The 20409-nt window shown below is 37.8% G+C and overlaps 1 protein-coding gene across 9 annotated transcripts in view; it reads right to left on the bottom strand.

The window, feature by feature from the left end:
- Positions 1-3786: 3786 nt before the first annotated feature.
- The window catches only part of SOCS5 (suppressor of cytokine signaling 5), a 59935-nt gene continuing 43312 nt past the window's right edge, over positions 3787-20409 (bottom strand). For 7 of the 9 annotated variants that reach the window (XM_032653062.1, XM_032653060.1, XM_032653059.1 and 4 more), the window contains one exon: positions 3787-8001. In XM_032653062.1, coding sequence (XP_032508953.1) covers positions 6379-7989 — 1611 coding nt within the window. In that variant the 5' untranslated portion in view covers positions 7990-8001 and the 3' untranslated portion in view covers positions 3787-6378. Of the gene's footprint in view, positions 8002-8507; positions 8592-10648; positions 10665-20409 lie in introns of those variants that run through there. The other 2 variants (XM_032653061.1, XM_032653057.1) reach the window with 2 other exon arrangements.

Raw genomic sequence — 20409 nt, 5'->3', positions numbered from 1 at the left:
GTAATACTATACATTTCTAAATGTAAGACTGACTACTAAATAAAAACTCAGTGCAGGTTTCACTCACTCAAATTAAGAATGAGAAAAAAATACATCAATCACAATAGCATTTGGGGGGTTAAATTCAGTAACACCCTCTTAAATCTTATTTTGCCACCTATTCTCAGCATTTTTGTCAGGTTGAAAAAAAGTTTTGATGTTTAGATTTTACATCGTTTTCCTAATTTCTCTATGTAAGTATAGCTAAGAGTGATGAAGTTTTCCTTATTTAAATATTACTTTTTTTGCATTAAAAAATGTGCCTTTCAAAAATATACTACACATATTTAGTTTTATTTAAAAATAGAGAGGATACATATTCATATTAAATGGGAGATACTAGCTTGGCTTTCTTATAATTTGCTTGAATTTGGAGAAATGATGACACAGTTAACTAACAATCTTCTAGGCAAGCAAACTGCTTCTTTTCCTTACCCCAAATTTTTGGTGCTATTTTTTTTTTCCCTTGTGTGATTTCTTTCTGATGTGCTCCTCAGCTTAATTCCAGTGCTATCAATCTGACCCAGGCAAATTTCACAGGGCGTCCTTTCTCCAGTCTCTCCTGGTCATAATCCATTTTACAGCTGCTGGCAGAATTCCTAATTCTACCTTGCTTACGAACCTAGATAAATTCAGACTCTTCAGTCTAGTATACTCAAATGTTACACTCAACAAATTCTTCTACCACACCCTGCCCTCATCAGTTGTTACCACTACACTTCCACACCTGACTGCTCCACCATCCACTAAGTCAATTTCTTAAACATTCTTGTGATGAAACAAATCTAAGGCACTGAATCACCCTGCCTCCATGTGGGTCACTTTTGTGTTTTTCCTTACCAAGCACACAACCAGTTATTGCTCAATTACTTTTCGCTTATTTTCATATATTCTCGTCATTACACATTTATGTATTTGCCTCTGTCCCCATTAGTTTAAAAGTTCTATGAGATGAGGGTTCTCATCTTCTACTGAAATTGTATTTCAAGAAACCTTCAGTGACTGGGCCTTAGCAGTGTCAGTTACTCTATCCATTCAATGACCTGTCTTAAAAGTCTCAAGAAACCTAGGTCCACACTGAATCAGGTAAAAAGTAAATTTGGAGCACATCTGAGTATACTCTCTAAAAGTGATTCAAGGCCTGTAATTCTCTTCCTCCCTTGGTATGTTGTCATCTATCTGTATCCATATTGCATAAACTTTCATCTTCTAATTGTTAGAAATGCATTAAAAATAGTGGAAGGGAATATAATAAATGTTAATAGCCGTTACCTCTGGAAGATTACAAAATGGGAGTTGAGAGGGTCAGGGTCGGGGTTGGTGATGGTAGAGAAAATGATAATATGGACTTTTCCGTGGTCCTGATTCTTTATAATCTTCAGTATTTTCTAAGTATTCCATAATAAACTTGCATTTCTCATATAAAAATTTGTACTAAAAAAGATACACAAGCCAACTTGACATAGAAAACATGACAACCAATTTGACATGGATGAAGTTTTAAAACTGAGTGCAAGGCTTATGATTCCAGTATTTAAAAACTTTTTGAATGGCAAGTCCTCTATTGAAAGCAGATGGCTTTCAAGGATACAGAATCTTGAATCGACAAACTAAGATAAATGCCGCCATAATTACTTCCCCCGAAGAAATACTTAACCCCCTGCAAAATCCCTAGCTGTTACCATCCTGTCCTATAGTTTTAAATATTATCCATATAGCAACTCCCCGTATTTTACTTTTTTCCCTTAACTCTACATTCATACATCTGTCTACCCAATGTCTGTCTCCATTGAGATAATTAATAGGAATCTCAAATCTCAACATATCCAAGGCAAGATTTGATTTAAACCCTCCAATTTGCTCTTCCACTGTTGTTCTGAAATCTCAGCATCACCATCCTTTGCTCAAAATCGGACTCATCTTTGATTTCTTCTTTCTTCACATCTAACCCATCACCAAATCCTGTCAGGTTTTTCCACCAAAAAACTCCTCCCTATGACTTCCACTCCAGTCTAGGTTGTCACCATCTCACACTTAGGAAACCGCAACAGTCACCTTAATTTTGCCCCACTATAGCTTGTTCTCCAACTATTAAAGGGATATAAAGCAGACCATGTCACTCCCTTACTTACCGTCAGACTCAGAATAAAATTTAGATTCCTTACTTTGGGCCCATAGTCCCAAGTGATCAGGCCCTTGCCAATCTCTACAAACTTATCACCCACCACTCCTCACCACACTCACTGGACTTGTCTTACTGGCATTCTCTCTTTCAGTATAAAAGCTCACTCCTGCTTTGAGATCTTTAGTTTTGTTTCTTTCATTAAAATACTCTTTTCTTTGATCTTGGTGATCATCTTCTCATCACTCAAGGTCACTATTCTCCAGTGACCCTATAACTTTGTCTTGTAACCCAATATATACCCATCACCTAATATATACCCACCTAATATATACCCATCACCTAAAATGGTGACTGGCACATGGGTCTTCAATGAGTATTTATTGGATGAATGGCTGAAATGAGTCTAAATATTCAATCAAGCTTCCTGGGCATGGAAACAGTTGTTCCAACTGATCCCTACTTTGAAAGGACAATCCCTCCACGCCCCACCCTCCAAAACAACAACCAACCACCTCCCACAGAAATCCCACCCCAAATCTCCTTAGAAATATACCACATTATAAAAGACTGTGTTCTCTGTTGGCTGTTGCAAAAATATGAAACAAAACCTGAGCCTCATAGATATGTAGTTTTTATGCACCAAGCAGCATTGCCCCCTTTGGAAACGTTTCTCACCTTTAAGTCAGCCCTTAGTGTGCATGTTTACCTAATTTCATCTAGGTAAAACTGTTATGTGTTGCGGTACAGAATAAATGAAGGAACTGGTGTGATCTGTGGTGGTAACACACTCCCAGAGATAGATATAGGCTCTGCATCTTTCCTAGGAGAGTTCTGACTCACTCTAGACCCTTTGCCTCTACCAAAAAGGAACTTTGTAACTTTCTTTGCTACAAAAATAAGGGATCTAACATCAATCTCAATAAAACTTACCAAACTAGTATTTAGTGCCATGGAGCAAAGGAAGCTTAGGATGGAAAATGAATAGCAACCAGGTCAAAATGTCAAAAATGTTCATAAACTTTGAGTTTTGTCAAAATGAAGCTTAGAATTCAAGTATCAATTTTTATAGTTCAAGCCACTATAAATCTTATATAAACCTTCTCATGGACCATAGGAACACAGATCAGTTTGTGGAGTATGATTACTTGGGCTCAATTTTTGTCTAAAAAGTATAAATTTAATTATGACTCTTAGTAACTATATTTAAACCAAGCTGTTTCTTCAAAATTTTTTTTACTGTTTAGCCAGTAAAGAAAATACTAATGAATGCTTTCTCTTTTTAAGGTAACGGTATTACAAACACGATTATAGTTGTAAGACTAAACTTCAGGTGTAGATAATCAAGTATGAATGGTACAAGGATAGTATATATATATATATAGAATGAGGCCTTTACATGATTTTGAATCAGATGGCAATATTAATGTTGACATTAATAACAGCATAAATATATATATATGCATATGTATATAGGGAGTGTGAATGAATGAATAAGTGAACGTAAGAATGAGAATGGATATGAATCAGAGCAATCTTTCCTCGGTTAAATTATAATTACTTCACTATGAAGTGTCTAAACTTCTAAAGAATTTCCTAGTTCTCATTAAAACGCACTTCAAAAAGACCGTGAAAACACAAATTTAGTTGACAGGCTACAACGGGATTCAGAAAAAGACACAGTGAATATAGACTTAGGTGCAGTTTCATGCTGGTGATTTTTCTTTTTTAAAACGTAAGCCACTAATTGTTTAAGAAAAAATTTTAAACCAAAAGTTGCATATTAATATTACACACAAACCGAAACATAAGTGACTTTTAGCACAGTAACATACATGCTTGCATAAACTCAAATATTTACACATTTAAAACAATTTCCATTTAACATATGAAATTTCTGAAATACATAAAAGCATTAATACTTTCTATAAAACTACAATTAAAACATCAATTTGCTACAAGCATACAAAACATCAAGTGCTTTCTTGGAGTTTCAAGTTACCTCTTTAAAATAAGATCTTGCTTGCATATATAGTCTTTCTCCAATAATCAGTATGAACTTTTTTTTCCCCAAGAGGTTTATTTTCCAGGTACATTATAAGCTCAAGAAAACGGACTGTAATTACGTCATAACAACTTCACATAATGCTTTAAAGTAGGTTTGGATGAAGTTCTCAGACACTTTGGCATATGTTCTTCAGGGACTTCTGTTAGAAACAACAGGAATTGTAAGTCCCTTCAGTCCCCATTTTGCTTTAAAATGGACAAGTCTTTGGTTAAAGTTCTACATTTTGGGCATTTGTTATTAATTAAAATGGTCCCCAAACCAATAAATGGTGCTGATGTATTATTAGTTTACAAGACTTCACTTAACTTGTTTCTGATGCAGTGGGAGGCTACAGATATTATTCATTTATTATAACATGTCATCGATAGTTTCAACCTTTCACTTATAAGCAGAGAAATCAATAGGTTTAGCCAGTATTTCTCTGTTCATTTTCTGTTATAATCTAGACTATACAGTATTTTGCAGTAACTATAGATACTGTTCCACAGTATATGTGATTATGATTGGCAAGATGTATAGAATTAAATTTAGAGTTAGCTTAGTCGGAATAAGTCAATATTAGACTGTTCAGTAATTCTGCATTAACTATAGTACGTTGTCAGGTAATGCTTATTTAAAAACCCCAAACCATTCCATTTACAAGAGAAATTGTTGCAAATGTATAAAACGGCAGATATACAAGGAGAACACCAAACGTACTTTATTAGCACAAAAAAGCAGCCGTAACAAGGCACAGCAAGCGGAAACATACATTAGCAGTCAAAGGGTTAGTGTTGCATACAAATATAGCTTTTCTTTTTTGTGGCCTTGGCGATAGCCACTGGGATGTAAAAGAACTTTCTGTAGCAGCCGGTAAGGAAACTAAGGAGCACTCACCAGTGGTACAGAGCACGTTAACAAAAAGACAGAAGAATGGATTCGACTACTTTAGTGCAAAATGTCCAGGACGGAACTGTAAATTCAGTCCGATACTAAGAAGCGAACACTAGAACTTGGTATTACTTCCAAAATAGCTCACTCAAGTAGTACTGCATACTATTCTAAGTGACAAAAAGGTGCTAAGTAAAGTTATTTACAGATACAACGGTTGTACAGTACCTTTTAAATCAGCAATTTAGGTTTAAGATTTTTCCATTAAAAATTAAGTGCACCGAAATTCTATAACTCGTACTTAAGCAATTCGGCTATGAGAGTTTACAACAAAGAGATAAATACTGCCATCTAAATTATGAATTACAGTTTAACAATAATCTCAACAGTCAGCAACCACTGTAGTATTATCTGACTTGTTTGGGTATCTTTCAGTCTCATTTTCTTCGTGGTTCACAAACTCATCACGGGCATAGAAAAAGGTCCAACTTTAATGAATCAGCGATTTGACTGCACATGTCACCTTAAAAAAATCACACGCAGGCCTACCCTGCAGCAGCTATTCCCAATGTGTTATGTTAAAGCACTCATTAAAAAATGAATACTTAAGGCCTTAAATAAAATTCTAAATAAAATTCTACTACCAACTTTTCATAAGTCTGAAATTTTAAGAACTACTACTTAGAAAACTGGTTTACTTAACAGTACCTTTTGCAGAAGAGAAAAGGAGACTATCAACACTTAAGTGAACTGCACTGCACTATGCCCTTGTGGCCAGAAAACTGCACTTTTTTCTAAAAGGAAGGCAGTCTTTATTTTTTGGACTTCCAAAGCTTGATTTATAGTAACTACAAACATCACTACTTTTGGAAGGTTATAGAAAAATCCTTAGAAAAAATAATAATTTCAAACATTAGTCACACTGTTGAAATACTCATCCAATATTAATAATTTGTTCTTCAGTAAGAAATAGAATTCTTCATAGCAAATGCCCCAGAGTTGCTTCACTCAGTTAACTACAGCCATTAAAAACCAAACTGTCAGCTAAATCGGCAGAATGTTTTTGTAGCCTTACCGAACACCTGTAGCTGTATCCTCTGTTGTCTCGATAGGCACCACGTTTATCTGAGTAACAGCAGATTGCACCTGACAAATACTAACACTAAGCTTACATACTGTACTGAAAAAAACCTAACACTGATATGTGTGCTTGCTAGAGGTGTACTGCCCGATGCGCATAAAAGCAGATCTAGTTAATGCCCTTTGGGGACAGGAGGGTTTACTTTGCCTTGACCGGTTCTCGTTCTAGCCAGCGAACTCTAACTTTTTGTTTATAATGATACTCTTTTAAAAAATCCTGTAACATTGACGGTAAAGGGAGCCCATCAATTCCATCATACGTAGTGCATCTGCAGATGACTGCACGGCAGATGTACTGCAGGCTAAAAGGGAAGGTCCTATTTAGTGATATCGTAAGCAACGGTTCAAAAAACATGCAAGAACTGGGGTCTTTGTAATGTTCCAAAAGTCCTGTTACGGTGGAGGAGTGAAACACACACGGGTCGTGAGCATCAAAACTAAAGTTGTGATTCCACTGTTCAATTCGGGCATGCAGGGATCTGTTGTAGCGACGGAAGCTCACAGAGAAGAGGTAGTCCTCCTGTGCAGAGTCCCTGAGCAAAAATGTACCTTCAGGTTTCCCTTCCAGAAGGGCTTCTGCTTCGTAACGGTCCATCACTCCCCAGTAACAGGGATTACCTGTGATCTGAAGCAAATCCGGCACGAGGCAGTGTATGTAATCAATCTGTGTATGGACTTTCCAAGCTCCCTGTCTGCTAACGTGGGCATGGCTGTCTCCAGATACCTGACGTTGCTTCTGCCTCCGTGACTGCAAACACAGCGTGGTTGTGTCCTCTTCGGAGTCACAATTAGCTTGTGGAATTGCAGAATTGTCCCCATTTATTTCAGTCATTCCAGGAGCTAACTTTGGTCCCAGTTTATATAACGGGTTAACCTGTGCAGTGGCTTCAAACGTATGTATTTGTGCGTTGGGAGGGGGGTCAACCCCTTCTTCAATACTAAGCCGCCTTCTCTCTCGAAGCCTATCTTCTTCATCTTCTGTAGAAACCAAGGATGGATCAAATGTATCAAAAAATGTTGAATGTGGGCTCACAGGGGCTGTATGCTGTTTAATCAAATGCCATTTTTGGGCCAAATCCGAGCCAGCAGGAAAAGGGCATTTCTCAAGCATTAACTCAGAAAGGTGTATTTTTCTTTTATTAGAAAAGAGGGGCTTTGACTGCTTGTTGTAAGTTCTCATGGGAAAACACAAGCCCACAGTATCCTGCAACCTCTGTCTCAGAGAGCGACTTCCTACGGCTCTGCTGGAAACGCTGTCCATGTCGTGCACAGAGCTTACACCATATCGCCTCTCTCTCCTTTGAAGTCCACCTCGAGTTCTACCAAACTTTTTATCGGTATCTAGTGAACTCTGTGTCTTTGTAGAACAGGAATGTTTCTTCTTCCCACCCCAAGGAGCATGTCGAGAGTAGGAATCTCTTCTTGCAAGTCTTGTTCCTGGGGTGACACATGAGTCATTATCCTTTTCAATGCTTATTTCAACAATCTGAGGAATTTCAGTGGCACAGTTTCGGTTTCTCCTTGAAGAATTCTTTGAAGGGCTTAACCCCAGTTGTAAGGCAACATTTTCTCTTAAGGGACTGCTTTGTTGCTGAGGAGCTGAGTCTCCTATACTGATGTTTTTGTCTTTGACAGACAAACATCTGTTGGAGTTCATATCCACATTTTCACTACGGCTTCCTCCCTCATGACTGAAGAGATTCTGACACCTGTATTTGAAGTTATTCCACATTTTCCCCACTTTATCCATTGATTATAAGACCTAAAGACAAAAACAGGAAAAGGAGAAAATAAGTTAATCAAAGTAGTGTGTAAAAACAGAAAAGGCAGTAAGTACCCACCCCCCTTCTTCTCATTGGAAATTTCAGGGGTTCTGGTCAGAAATTCAGCTTACATTGCCCTGCTAACATGATGAGGCTCTTACAGTGTCTGGCAGCTGTAAGGACAGCAGGCCCTTCTGTGGCACTATTATTCAAGCTAGTCCTCGCTATGCACGTCCTTTCAGATAGACTACTCAGAACTCGGGGGAAGGAAACAAACCCTTAAACTCTGGTTGGTTTTTTCCTATGCATGTTCATTATGACATTGATTTCTGTCTCCTTTCTTTGAAGAATTTAGGTACTGCCTCAAGTATTACGAAGGGAAAGTATGTTCTGTATTGTTGAAAGGTATCTGCATTCAACTTCTCAAAAGTGATAATCAGGGCCACATTTCTGTAATGCATTAGTTAAAAAACCTTTAAGTAGTAATCTTACCAATTTCACTTACCAACTAACCGCCGCTCTACTCATCTGGCAGTCTAAACCTTACAGGTCAATCACCTGTAAACATTCCATATCTGCCCTCCTCGCCCTAGGGCATAACAAATTTTATCCATGATTTTGAAGAAGCAGTTTGAGTATAATGGAAAATAGGAGAAAAGAAAATAAAATTTAGGTTTAAATGGAAGATGTCTTTAAGCTTCCCAATTCTTAACCCTGGAACAGCTTGAAAATAACAGTAATAGAAAAAAAGTTATGATACTTTAGTAAATAAAAAACAAAAAATATGCAATTTGGCATCTTTATTCTTACTCCTTTAAAAAAAATCTAGGGCTTCCCTGGTGGCACATTGGTTGGGAGTCCACCTGCCGATGCAGGGGATGCGGGTTCGTGCCCCGGTCCGGGAAGATCCCACAGGCTGCGGAGCGGCTGGGCCCGTGAGCCATGGCCGCTGAGCCTGTGCGTCCGGAGCCTGTGCTCCGCAGCGGGAGAGTCCACAACAGTGAGAGGCCCGCGTAGAGCAAAAAAAAAAAAAAAAAAAAAAAAAAAAAATCTAAAGCAGTTTATGACATTTTATAAGTGAGTTATTTTAAAACTACAACATTTATAGGCACACTGTCTCATTCAGTAACCTAAAAGTCAACATTAGATGAAATGGAAACGCCTAAACTTAAAATTCAACTAGTTTTGTCACAACATGACAGCCAGAAGTTTTTAAAAAGTGTTCTTTTTCTATTTTGCCATTTAGTAAATATGGCACTTTTTCCGCTGAATTTTTTGTTCATGTTTACTATGTCATTAGGTACTATTCTGCACAGTTTAAAATCAGTATCGGAAAACTATCTGAGTTGTTTCTTATAGTGGTGAGAGTCATTACAGCTGATCCTTCCATAACTGACTAATCCTCTTTGTCAGAAATACCTGCATTTTTCAAGAAGCTGAGTAGGATCAAGAAAAATAAAGAATAAACTTTCTTAAGATGAGTTACATATCTTCCCTTTAGTTTCTTACAGAAAGGGCTCTTGGACTAACAGTGCTCTTGGACTAGTGACAATGCCAACATAGAGAATTTATGTCTATAAAATCATAAATTGTACTTTCAGATTCTTCTTTACTAAAAGCATACTGTTAAGTGGTATATATTCTAATAAAATCTATTAGATGGAACTGTTAAATCTTATTAAACTCTGTCAGAACATTCTGTCTCTTCCTCCTTGCAAAAAAAAATTTTTGTAAGCCTTTTCTGAGGCTTACACCATTCGAACTTAACATGCCTGTTGTTATCACTTACTGTTTTTTTATATTAAGATTTCACTCATAGCCCTGTTATTTTTAGGACTAATTCCTGCTACATTCCTGTTGACTCCAAAATTTGTAGATCTACTCTTCCGATACCCTGGTCCCTTCTAGCCTGGCTTCCTTCTCATTTCTTTGAGTTGCTTTTTATTTTTACCTAATTCATACATTTGTAGTTCCAAAGGTCAAATACTACTACGAGGCTTATAACAAAGAAGAGCATTGCCTGGAACATCCTCTCCATTCTTGATTCCCACTCCCAGGGAATCAAGGAAAATTACTTTGAATTCTGTTAGCTGTTTCTTGCTGCTATGTTCCTCATTGTTTCTAGATAACATGTTCATATTGCTATTGGTTGATAATATTCTATTGGGTGATGGAAATAACTTACCCCCAAAATTTTGAGGGCATTATTCCACTGTTGGCTAGTGGCTTCAACATGGCTGTTGAAAAGTCTAATATCACACCAATTCCCAGTCTTCTGTATGTGACCTGTTTTTATTTCGTGAAAAATTGTACCTCTTCTTTTTCTCCTTAGTGTGGGACCTTTTCTACACTCGTTGTGCCAGGCCCTTTCAGTGTCTTTTTATTCCCCCACCTTCCCTCCCTCCCTCCTGACAAATCCTTTTCATTAGACACTCGACCACTTAGATTCATCTTTTGATTATCATATATCTTCAAGATTGCATTTCTTTTCATTTTCTATTGGTAGATTTCTTTGGTATTACTTTCTAACAGTTCTCTAACAGTTCTCTTGCAGTTACAATTCTTCCTATCACAGTTTTAATTTCCAAGACCATTTTCTTGTTCTCTGAATGTTTTTTAAAATAATAGATTTATTTATTTATTTACTTTTGGCTGCGCTGGGTCTTTGTTTCTGCATGCAGGCTTTCTCTAGTTGTGGCGAGCGGGGGTTAGTTACTCTTCGTTGCAGTGCGCGGGCTTCTCATTGTGGTGGCTTCTCTTGTTGCGGAGCACGGGCTCTAGGCGTGCGGGCTTCAGTAGTTGTGGTACGCAGGCTCAGCAGTTGTGGCTCACGGGCTCTAGAGCACAGGCTCAGTAGTTGTGGCGCATGGGCTTAGTTGCTCCGCAGCATGTGGGATCTTCCCGGACCAGGGCTCGAACTCGTGTCCCCTGCATTGGCAGGCAGATTCTTAACCACTGCGCCACCAGGGAAGTCCTGAATGTTCTTTTTAATAGCATCCTATTCTAGCTTCTTGGATATAATATCTCATTTCTCTACAGATACAAAGTGTAAAATGTTTTTTTAATATTTTTATCTCTTTCTTCTTAGTACCTTATTTTTTTCTCCTTAAATCTTTAGGTCTTTGTTTTTTATTTACTTCAGAGGCTTTCCGCAAGCGTCTGATGATGCATCACCACTGACATGCTGATCAGAAGCTCTGTCCACTTGGGGAGGTGGGGGTGAGTGGGCGGTGCTTGTCAACTGGCTTTATTACAAGGTGATGAGACAATGAGTTGGTTTTTTATTAGGGAATCCTCAGAAGTTAGCATCTGTAAACCTTGTCTCCTGGCTGCTCATCCCAGAGAGAAATGCTCCAATCTCCTGTCTGGGGCACAGACACCTGACTGCCACGCTCTGAGAACAGGGAAAAGGGAATGGTGAGGTCTTAACCTCAACATTCAGACTTTCGCTTAGTCCCTGTTTTTCAAAAGTTGTCCTTATTTTCACAAGATATCCCTTCAGTTACGAATAACTTCTTAGATTAAATTTCTCCCAGCTCTAACCTCTTGTTTTATCCAAGGTAAAGGAACAATCGTTTCCAGGCTGCTCAGGGTGAAGGAGGACACATGGGAGACTGATACACAGACTTCCCACTGTTCCTGTTTTCAGCTCCATACTCCACCCTTACCTTCTGAGGTAACTGGTTTCTTGAATTTCTGAGCCAGCAGCATAAACTGGGTTGCTTCTTTTTTTTTTTTTTTTTTTTTTGCGGTACTCGGGCCTCTCACTGCTGTGGCCCCTCCCATTGCGGAGCACAGGCTCCGGACGCACAGGCTCAGCGGCCATGGCTCACGGGCCCAGCCGCTCTGCGGCATGTAGGATCTTCCCAGACCGGGACACGAACCTGTGTCCCCTGCATCGGCAGGCGGACTCTCAACCACTGCGCCACCAGGGAAGCCCTGGGTTGCTTCTTTTTAACATCAGGTTTTTAGATCAGCTTTCTCAGTTCTACTAATTTCTACAAACCTGCTTCTATCAAAAACTTGTTGACCAATCAGGCCTACTTCTTTCTCCTCTCATTTGCTTTCTACTTGTGATTTATGCCTTCTATGTTTTTTATTCCTTTCATTTCAGTGGGGTTCTAGGAGGGCGTAAAGATAAAATGCCAAAGTTCAATCTGACATATTTAACCGGAAAGTCTCCCTTTTGCTGTTAAAGAGAGTGAATGGTCCTGCACAGAAAATCCCCCACCCAGATTAATGATTTCTTCCAAACAGAGAAAGAGCAAATTTTTCTGGGATGAGGGAATCCATACAATAATGCTGGCTGTAAAATATAATCACCTGGATGTAACTGGAAAAATATACAGCTTTTTAAACTGTACACAGGCCCCCTCCCAAGAAATTCTGATTCAACTGGCCTGGAGTTGGGCCTGGACACTGCTATTTTTTATAAGCTCTCTGAGTGATTCTAGAGCAGTGTAAAAAAGCCACTGGCCTAGGGTAGCCTGGTCAGAGGCTCCAATGGTAGCTGTGAAAGAGACAAGTAAAAGGACACTGCTCTGTAGTGGTTGGTGGCATGTGAATAGTACTAAATAAACTACCTACCACAATCTTATCACTGTTTCCTTTTTTTATTTTTGCCATGTATACAAGAGGCCTGCAGAATCTTAGGAGGAACTGCCTAGAACAGTGCCTCTTAAATTATATGTAGTGAAGAGCCAGTTTCTTTTTAACTTCACAGACTGATTCTTTTGTAAGATATAATAATAAATTGCTTAAAAAGTGAAATGTAGGGGCTTCCCTGGTGGCGCAGTGGTTGAGAGTCTGCCTGCTGATGCAGGGGACGCGGGTTCGTGCCCCGGTCCGGGGAGATCCCACATGCCGCGGAGCGGCTGGGCCTGCGCGCCATGGCCGCTGAGCCTGTGCTCCGCAACGGGAGAGGCCACAACAGTGAGAGGCCCGCGTACCGCAAAAAAAAAAAAAAAAAAAAAAAAAGAAATGTAAAAAAGGATATATGAAATACAAGTGCCAAGTTTCTTATTAGATTGAACAGATATAAAGTAACGGTTAAATTGCTATAAAATATTTTAAATTCTTGCTTCAATTTCTATACTTAACCTGTCATAAACTGGTAACAAACTGTAGGCCGGCACCAGTTCATGGTCCATACTTTAAATAGCTCTGGTCTAGAGCTGTGCTGTCTGATATATGTGGTTACTGAGTCCTTGAAATGTGGCTAGTGCCACATATTGAAATAACAATAGTTTGCATACAACTGGTAAAATACAGAATTAAAATTAATTTCATCTGCTTTTTACTTTTTAAATGTGGCCACTAGAAAATTTTAAGTTACATATATGGTTCAAATTATATTTCTGTTGGACAGTACTGATCTAGAGAAGGGGTCAGCAGGCTATAGACTGAGAAGCAAATCTGGCCTGTGGCCTATTTCTGTATAGACTCAGCTAAGAATGGTTTTTACATTTTTAAAAGGGATTACAAAAACAAAAAAACCCACAAAGAACATTCGACAGAGACCACAGGTAGCCTACAAAGCCTAAAGTATTTTCTCTCTGGCTCTTTACAGAAGAAGTTTGTTGACCTTGGTCTAGTGTATGTAAGATTATAAACCACACCACTGCAGAAACTAAAAGAGCAATATTCAAAAAGTACAGAAATCTCTCTTCTCCATGTTTATAAGATAAATTCTGTAGCTACCTAATGATATTTCTTTGACAAGCAAATTATACCTAAAAAAATGACTGTCCATTTTAGAAAGCGACCAAACTTAAAACCACTTATTCCATATACAGTTCTTTGTAAGCTGTATAAACAAGTGGGACATGCAGAAAACATTTGTCCTTGCCAGGTGACAGTAGCAGTTTCTAACACTAAGCCTTTGGTTCAGTTTCACAGACAGAGCGTGATATTTAGTGGTTTCTCTGTTCCTAACGTGGAGACTGCTGCTAGATTGCATCGTGACAAAATACCCTAATTTAAAGAAAGACTGTTATGCTTCCACACCCCTTTGGGGACAGAAAGTAGATTTTTCCTAAGATGGGGAATGCTATGTGGGCAGCTGTAATACTGGGAATAAAATCACTGATAGTGATTCATAGAAGAGTCCATGTAAGAATCAGGAAGGCATTTCAACTATCTTATTAATATTTACAATATCAGTCTGAGGTTCTTTTATTTGTTTTCTTGTTAAGTTTTTGGGAATGTGTTTGGCTGAAACCCTTTGAGAACTAAATTAAAACTCTGTTACTTTATGGTTTTATATAAAGTTACACAGGGCTATAAAAAAGTGTTAAATTTCAATTGTATTGATTCTAGATTGAAAGTTCATCATTCACATTTCTATACCTGCAGAGTTATGCTTAAAACTATCCAAAGCAAATTTCTGAAAAGTCATTCCTTCCTTGAAGGACAATCATAATTTAAAATTGGTTTTATAATAATGTAGTAAGTAAACTAGCTTTTGCTGAAAAATGATACTTAACAGGATAAGCTATAAATCAGAATTATGAAATATCAGAGGTCAAATTCTATTACTACAAAAATTTACATATATTAAAAAAGTAAAGACCATACATAGTCAATGGCCCTCTTAATACCAAGCAGTATCTATTACAAAATTTCCACAAAACAAAATAATTGAAATAGTTCCCAGTTCATTTCAATGGGACTTGATCCACACTTTATTAGAAATAAATTAAATTCAGTAAGTTTTAAGACTACATGGCATGCCACAGTGAGTAAAGAGGAAGAATGTGACCCAACTAAAATCCCTCCTCTACTGTTTAGTCTACCTAGGCTACTTAAGTCATGGTAATACCTTTCCAATAGAAAGCTCTTCAGTTACAGTACAGAAACTGGGACACATGGCTGATTAACGTATTTCTGTGCTAAAGTCAGGTACAAGAGGCAGTTCAGGAGATTCCATTTTTGATTGATATTTTGGTGACATTTCAATAATTTTTAGAAAAAAAGAATACAGTGTTAAATATTAAAGACTGACCCAGAAATCCAGGGATGCATGGCTATCATAGCTATACTCCCTTAAAAGAATCTGAGAACCACTGGAGTTTTTTAGAAAATTATTTAAAAATTATTTACATACTTTACTGTGACATGATCTATATTATCCAACTGGATGCCTGTTTATCTTTTATACTGTTATTTAATATTATATTCAACCATATAAAATTGCTGTTTTGTGGGTAATAAATGGCTACATAATTCAACCTCAGAGTTACAGTATTGCACTATAGATAATATATCAATACAGTAGACCACGTACATGTGCACTCAAAAACCGTGGAGTCCACCGACCTAGTACACTTGGAGACTTCTTCCCATCAGCTAAGTTATACTTTTATTTTGCTTCCAGACCTGTTCATGCCATTTATACTTATTATTGTAATTAGCTGATTTGTTAATTAACTTAACAGAATGCAGGGGAGTAGGGAAGACTGAGTTGAATGACTTTGAAATACTCAGTAGAAGTGAGATACTTATGTTGCTGAATTAGATACAGGCAAGAAAATAGTTTTAAAAATTGGAAAAAATATTGCAAAAATACATAAGGATTCTAAACTCAGAATGTATCAGAAGAGTCTAAATTCTTGTTCTACTTTTAAAAAACCCAAACTGTAAATCTGAGAGGATATATTATGGGTGTGGTTTCTGAAAGATAAACAATATGGAACTGGCAGCTAATGGACCTACTCCCAAAGAAAAGGCCTTTGTCCCTTAATAACAAGACTGACAAATGAACATGCAGTCATGTTCTTAGAGTAAAAATTTTAAGGCATGCATCCCTTTTTATGATTTCTTGCTTTATTAGACTCTGCAGACTACTGTCTCTGACTGAATCAAAGGAGAGGTCTTCCTTAATAATCATTTAATTAATTTTACAGTAGTGCCAGGTGGGAGTAGTACAAAGTCCTACTGATAACAGGGAGTCATGATCTAGATTAAGGGATGGTGAGCAACGAAGACTTCTCTCCGAGGAGGTGGTATTTTAAAATTTTGTCCTAAAGGATGAGTAAGAATGAATTAGGGACAGTGTTCCACAGGTAGAGGCAGCAGCATTTGCAAAGGTCCTGAAGCAGGAATAAGCATGGCATGAACAATGGCTGAAGCTAACATAGACTAGCAAGTGAAGGGAAGAGTGCCAAGATGAAGTGGAAGAGGTAGGCAGGCCTCTAATCCACGGTAAGAGCCTAAGAAAGGATGTTGATACTGCACAAAGACTACTACAGAGGTCCAGGTAAGAACTCGACTAGGGTGGTGATAGTGGAGATAGAGATAGATTTGAAATGTTTAGAAGATAAACCTGCAGGATTAAAGAATGCCTTGAAATGGGGAATGAGGAGGAGGTGTCAAAAACGAGTTTCCGGCTTGGGCAAATGGGTGGAAAGAGATGCTATTTCAGAGACAGAAAACACAATCGACAGAGCAGTTTTGGCAAGTGAAGGGCTGAAGAGAGTTAATAAATTCAATTTAGGAAACATTGCAGTTGAGACTGTCATTGAGACATCCCAGCGAAACCTCATCAGTCTGAGTGTATATTCAGATAATCTATCACTATACAGCAGGGGTGATAAACTACCGTTACTTGCATCTATACATATGAATCTCAAAGATATAATGCTTAGAGAAAGATACGAAATTAAGATATATACACTATGAATCAATTTATCTTTTAAACAGGCAAAGTCCAAAATATGTTGTTGAGATATGTATACATATCTAGTAAGAATATAAAAAGCAGGTAAATGGTTACCTTTGTGGGGAGGGATATAGAATTAGTGAGAGGCACTCAGAAGGCTTCTAAAACACTGTTAAGTTCCTACTTGTTTGGCTGGGTAAAGGCTATATGATTTTTACTTACTAAATATTCTTTAGACTTCACTTACAATTTTACATATTCTTTCCTGTACACGATACATTGCACAATAAAATTTTAAAAATTATACAGCCACATTTTGACCATAATGGGAATTAATAACCAAGAATTAAACAAAAAATACCCACTAGGAAAATAAAAGGCTTTCAGGTAAAAGAAGAATTCAAAACTGAAAATTAGACTATTTAGAAAATAGCATATTAATCTTTGGGGGATTTTTTTTCTGTATGGCAATTTGGTGGTTTATCAAAATGTTCCATTAAAGGATGGAACTGATATTACAATTTGACAAACCTAGCACGTGCACACTCAAAAGAAAACTACTGGCTTGCTCCACTTTAATTGCAATGTGTGAAACATTACTCTGACCAAAAGAACCCAGAGCAAAAGGTATATTCACAGGCCTATTGTGAATGTTTTGGTGTCTATATTCTATGCCTATCATCTACTATGAAAGTCATAACTCTTTCTGTAGGCTTGTATACCACTTGAAAATGTTCTGATATTATTATAACTAATGGATCTATATGACTAAATTTCACTTCTTTTCTAGAATACTACTTTCAACTATATGGTCAATTAAGAATACGTTTGCTCCAATAAAGATGTTAAAAAATAAAATAAATAAAAACAATAAAATTATCAAAAAAAAAGAACATGTTTGAAACCACATGCCTAATTTCAAGGGATGAAAGAAGTTTAAGAAGTTGATATATTTCTTTCTTTATATTAAGTGAAATACAGTAGTACATCTTAAAAAAGAAGAAAAAAGAAAAAGGACATAAAATCAAATTAAGAGTAACAGTGTTATATAGACTCTGCATTAATACTGCCCCCCCAAAAAAAGACAATTTAAGAGTTCTTTCTTTTTCTGATTAAAAAAAAAAAAGTATCTAAAATTTGCATCTCTGCTTCTTCAATTTTACTCACACAATTCTAATTTCCAGTGTCATACAGGAGGGCGCTCTGAACCATCAAAATCCCAGATTCTTAAACCCTGTAGTGATTCTGCCTGAACTTTGCGTAGGGGCAACATAATGAAAAGGGCATAGGCAAGAGACAGTCAGTTGAGGGGGTGTGGTAGGGAGGAGGCTGAATTCCAACTTCACCACTTACGAATGCTGTGAACTTTGATGTAGTCCTTCATATTTCTGAACCTCAGTGTCCCTCTTGATAAAATGAGGATAACAATATCCACTTCATGGGTTGGATGTGAGGATTAGAAACCATATCTATAAAGCCTTTGGCTCCCAGGAGACACTCAAAAGACAGGAACTTTTCAAATGTTACCAGTACTATCTAGCATAAAGCTTTAGCTTCTCTTTCTTTTTATAAATGATTCTCCCTTTCATTTCTTCTAGGACACGCCACAAATGTCAGTATTTTCCTATGCACAACACATGCGGGATTGCAAGTTCTATTATTTATCATTTAAACCTCTATACTATTCCCTAGGAAACATTACAGGGATTTCAGTGTTCCTTAGCAGTTGAAGCTATAGCTCATCTACAACCTGAACGAAGCATAGCCAATCTGTGTAGTACTGGGCAAGGCCCAGGAACATAATCCTTATTCATTTTTTTGCTTCAAAATTCCTTTTTAGTCTTTAACACCACCACAATTTAAATTTTACCATATAGATACTGCACACTAGGGAGGCATAAAATCCTAAGCTATGCTTCCTTTTCTATGGAGAAAGTATCTTATGTAATATACTAACAAACATACTATTCATTGAAATGTTTCTTATCTGGCCAGCATTACTGGCAGACTGTGGTGGAACACAAAGAACGTGTGCTTTCGCTTCAGAGAGCCCTAAAAGCAAATCCAGGCACTCACTAGCTGTGTGAAATCTAAGCCTCAGCCTTTCCATCTAAAAACAGGAACAACTACCCCTCTCTTACAAGGGTTTTTAAGAGGATAACATGACATAAAGGTACGTACAGCTGAGTCTATAACAGGGGCTCAAAAATGGTAGCTTCTGTTATACGACCAATCCACAGGGCAGCAGAAGCTACATGTTGGTGACAGCAGCAAAAAGCAAAACTTTCTACTAAGCATCATAACAGTATGTGATTAGTGCTGTCTCGGCAATGCCTGCAACGTTCCCTAGAGCACAGGGCATCAACCCCACCCCTACCCCACAACACACAAATCTCCCTTACGACCAAAAGGTGAACTTAGAAAGAAACGAAGACCAACAAAGCAACTCTCAACTCTCAGTTGAGAAACCTAGTGGATCAAGCTACCACACTGGTTAGCCTTAACCCAGAAAAGAATCTCTGATTTGGGACTGCTTAACAATGAGCTCACTGTGATCCTGGTAATAATTTACAAAGTATACTCAATTACCAATGGTAAGTGAGCAGCTGTAATCTGGACCATTTCCTTCTCTAGGAAGGATAACCATTTTGTAACTCTAGTAGTTTAGTATCACAAGAAATACAAAGACTCTAAGGACTAAAATGATTTTTTTTTAAATAGTAACACTTTCCTTCTGTTGTTTACCTAAAACCACTTAGAATACAGTTATCATTCCTTTACAAATTAAAGTATACTACTCTCTTCTATGCCAGATTATAGGTCTGAAGAAACCAAGGTCTTCAAATAATTTGACAGCTTGTAATGAATCGAAGAAAGAAAGAAAGAAAGAAAAAAAAACATAATCAGGACAACTTCCTTTGTTTTTTAATCTAGATCCTCAAACTGGCCTAAGTAAAAAGAAATTTTAAACATCTTGAAATTAGTCTATGCTTTAGAAAGATATTTGGAAGGAGTACTGGGAGAGGTAAAGACAAACAGGATACCTTTTAACCATTTAAGAAAACTAATTCCAAGAGAAGCACTCTGACCAAAATTACAGACCAGAAATTCCAAGCAATATACCCCAGTTTTATGTTATGTATTTTATTTTTTATTTATTTATTTTTTTGCGGTACGCAGGCCTCTCACTGTTGTGGCCTCTCCCGCTGCGGAGCACAGACTCTGGACGCACAGGCTCAACGGCCATGGCTCACGGGCCCAGCCGCTCTGCGGCACGTGGGATCCTCCCGGACCGGGGCACGAACCCGCGTCCCCTGCATTGGCAGGCGGACTCTCAACCGCTGCGCCACCAGGGAAGCCCCATGTATTTTATTTTTTAAAAATAAGACAATAAGGGACTTCCCTGGTGGTCCAGTGGTTAAGAATCTGCCTTCCAATGCAGGGGATGCAGGTTCGAGCTCTGGTCCGGGAAGCTCCCACATGCCACGGGGCAACTAAGTGTGCGTGCTCTAAAGTCCACACCACAGCTAGAGTAAAGCCCACACGCCGCAACGAAGATCCCACGTGCCACAACTAAGACCCGACACAGCCAAATAAATAAATAAATATTTTTAAAAAGGCAACTGCCCTTAAAAAAAAAATAGGACAATCAAAAAACCTTTAGTTTGTTAACAGAAATGAAATAAAACCTCACCTATCAAAAGTTGAAAAACAGGTAATCTAAAAAGATGATAAAAATATATATTCA

This window comes from Phocoena sinus, chromosome 13 (assembly GCF_008692025.1).
Source record: "Phocoena sinus isolate mPhoSin1 chromosome 13, mPhoSin1.pri, whole genome shotgun sequence".
Taxonomy (NCBI): Eukaryota; Metazoa; Chordata; class Mammalia; order Artiodactyla; family Phocoenidae; genus Phocoena; species Phocoena sinus.
This window is presented reverse-complemented; position numbering and strand designations above follow the sequence as displayed.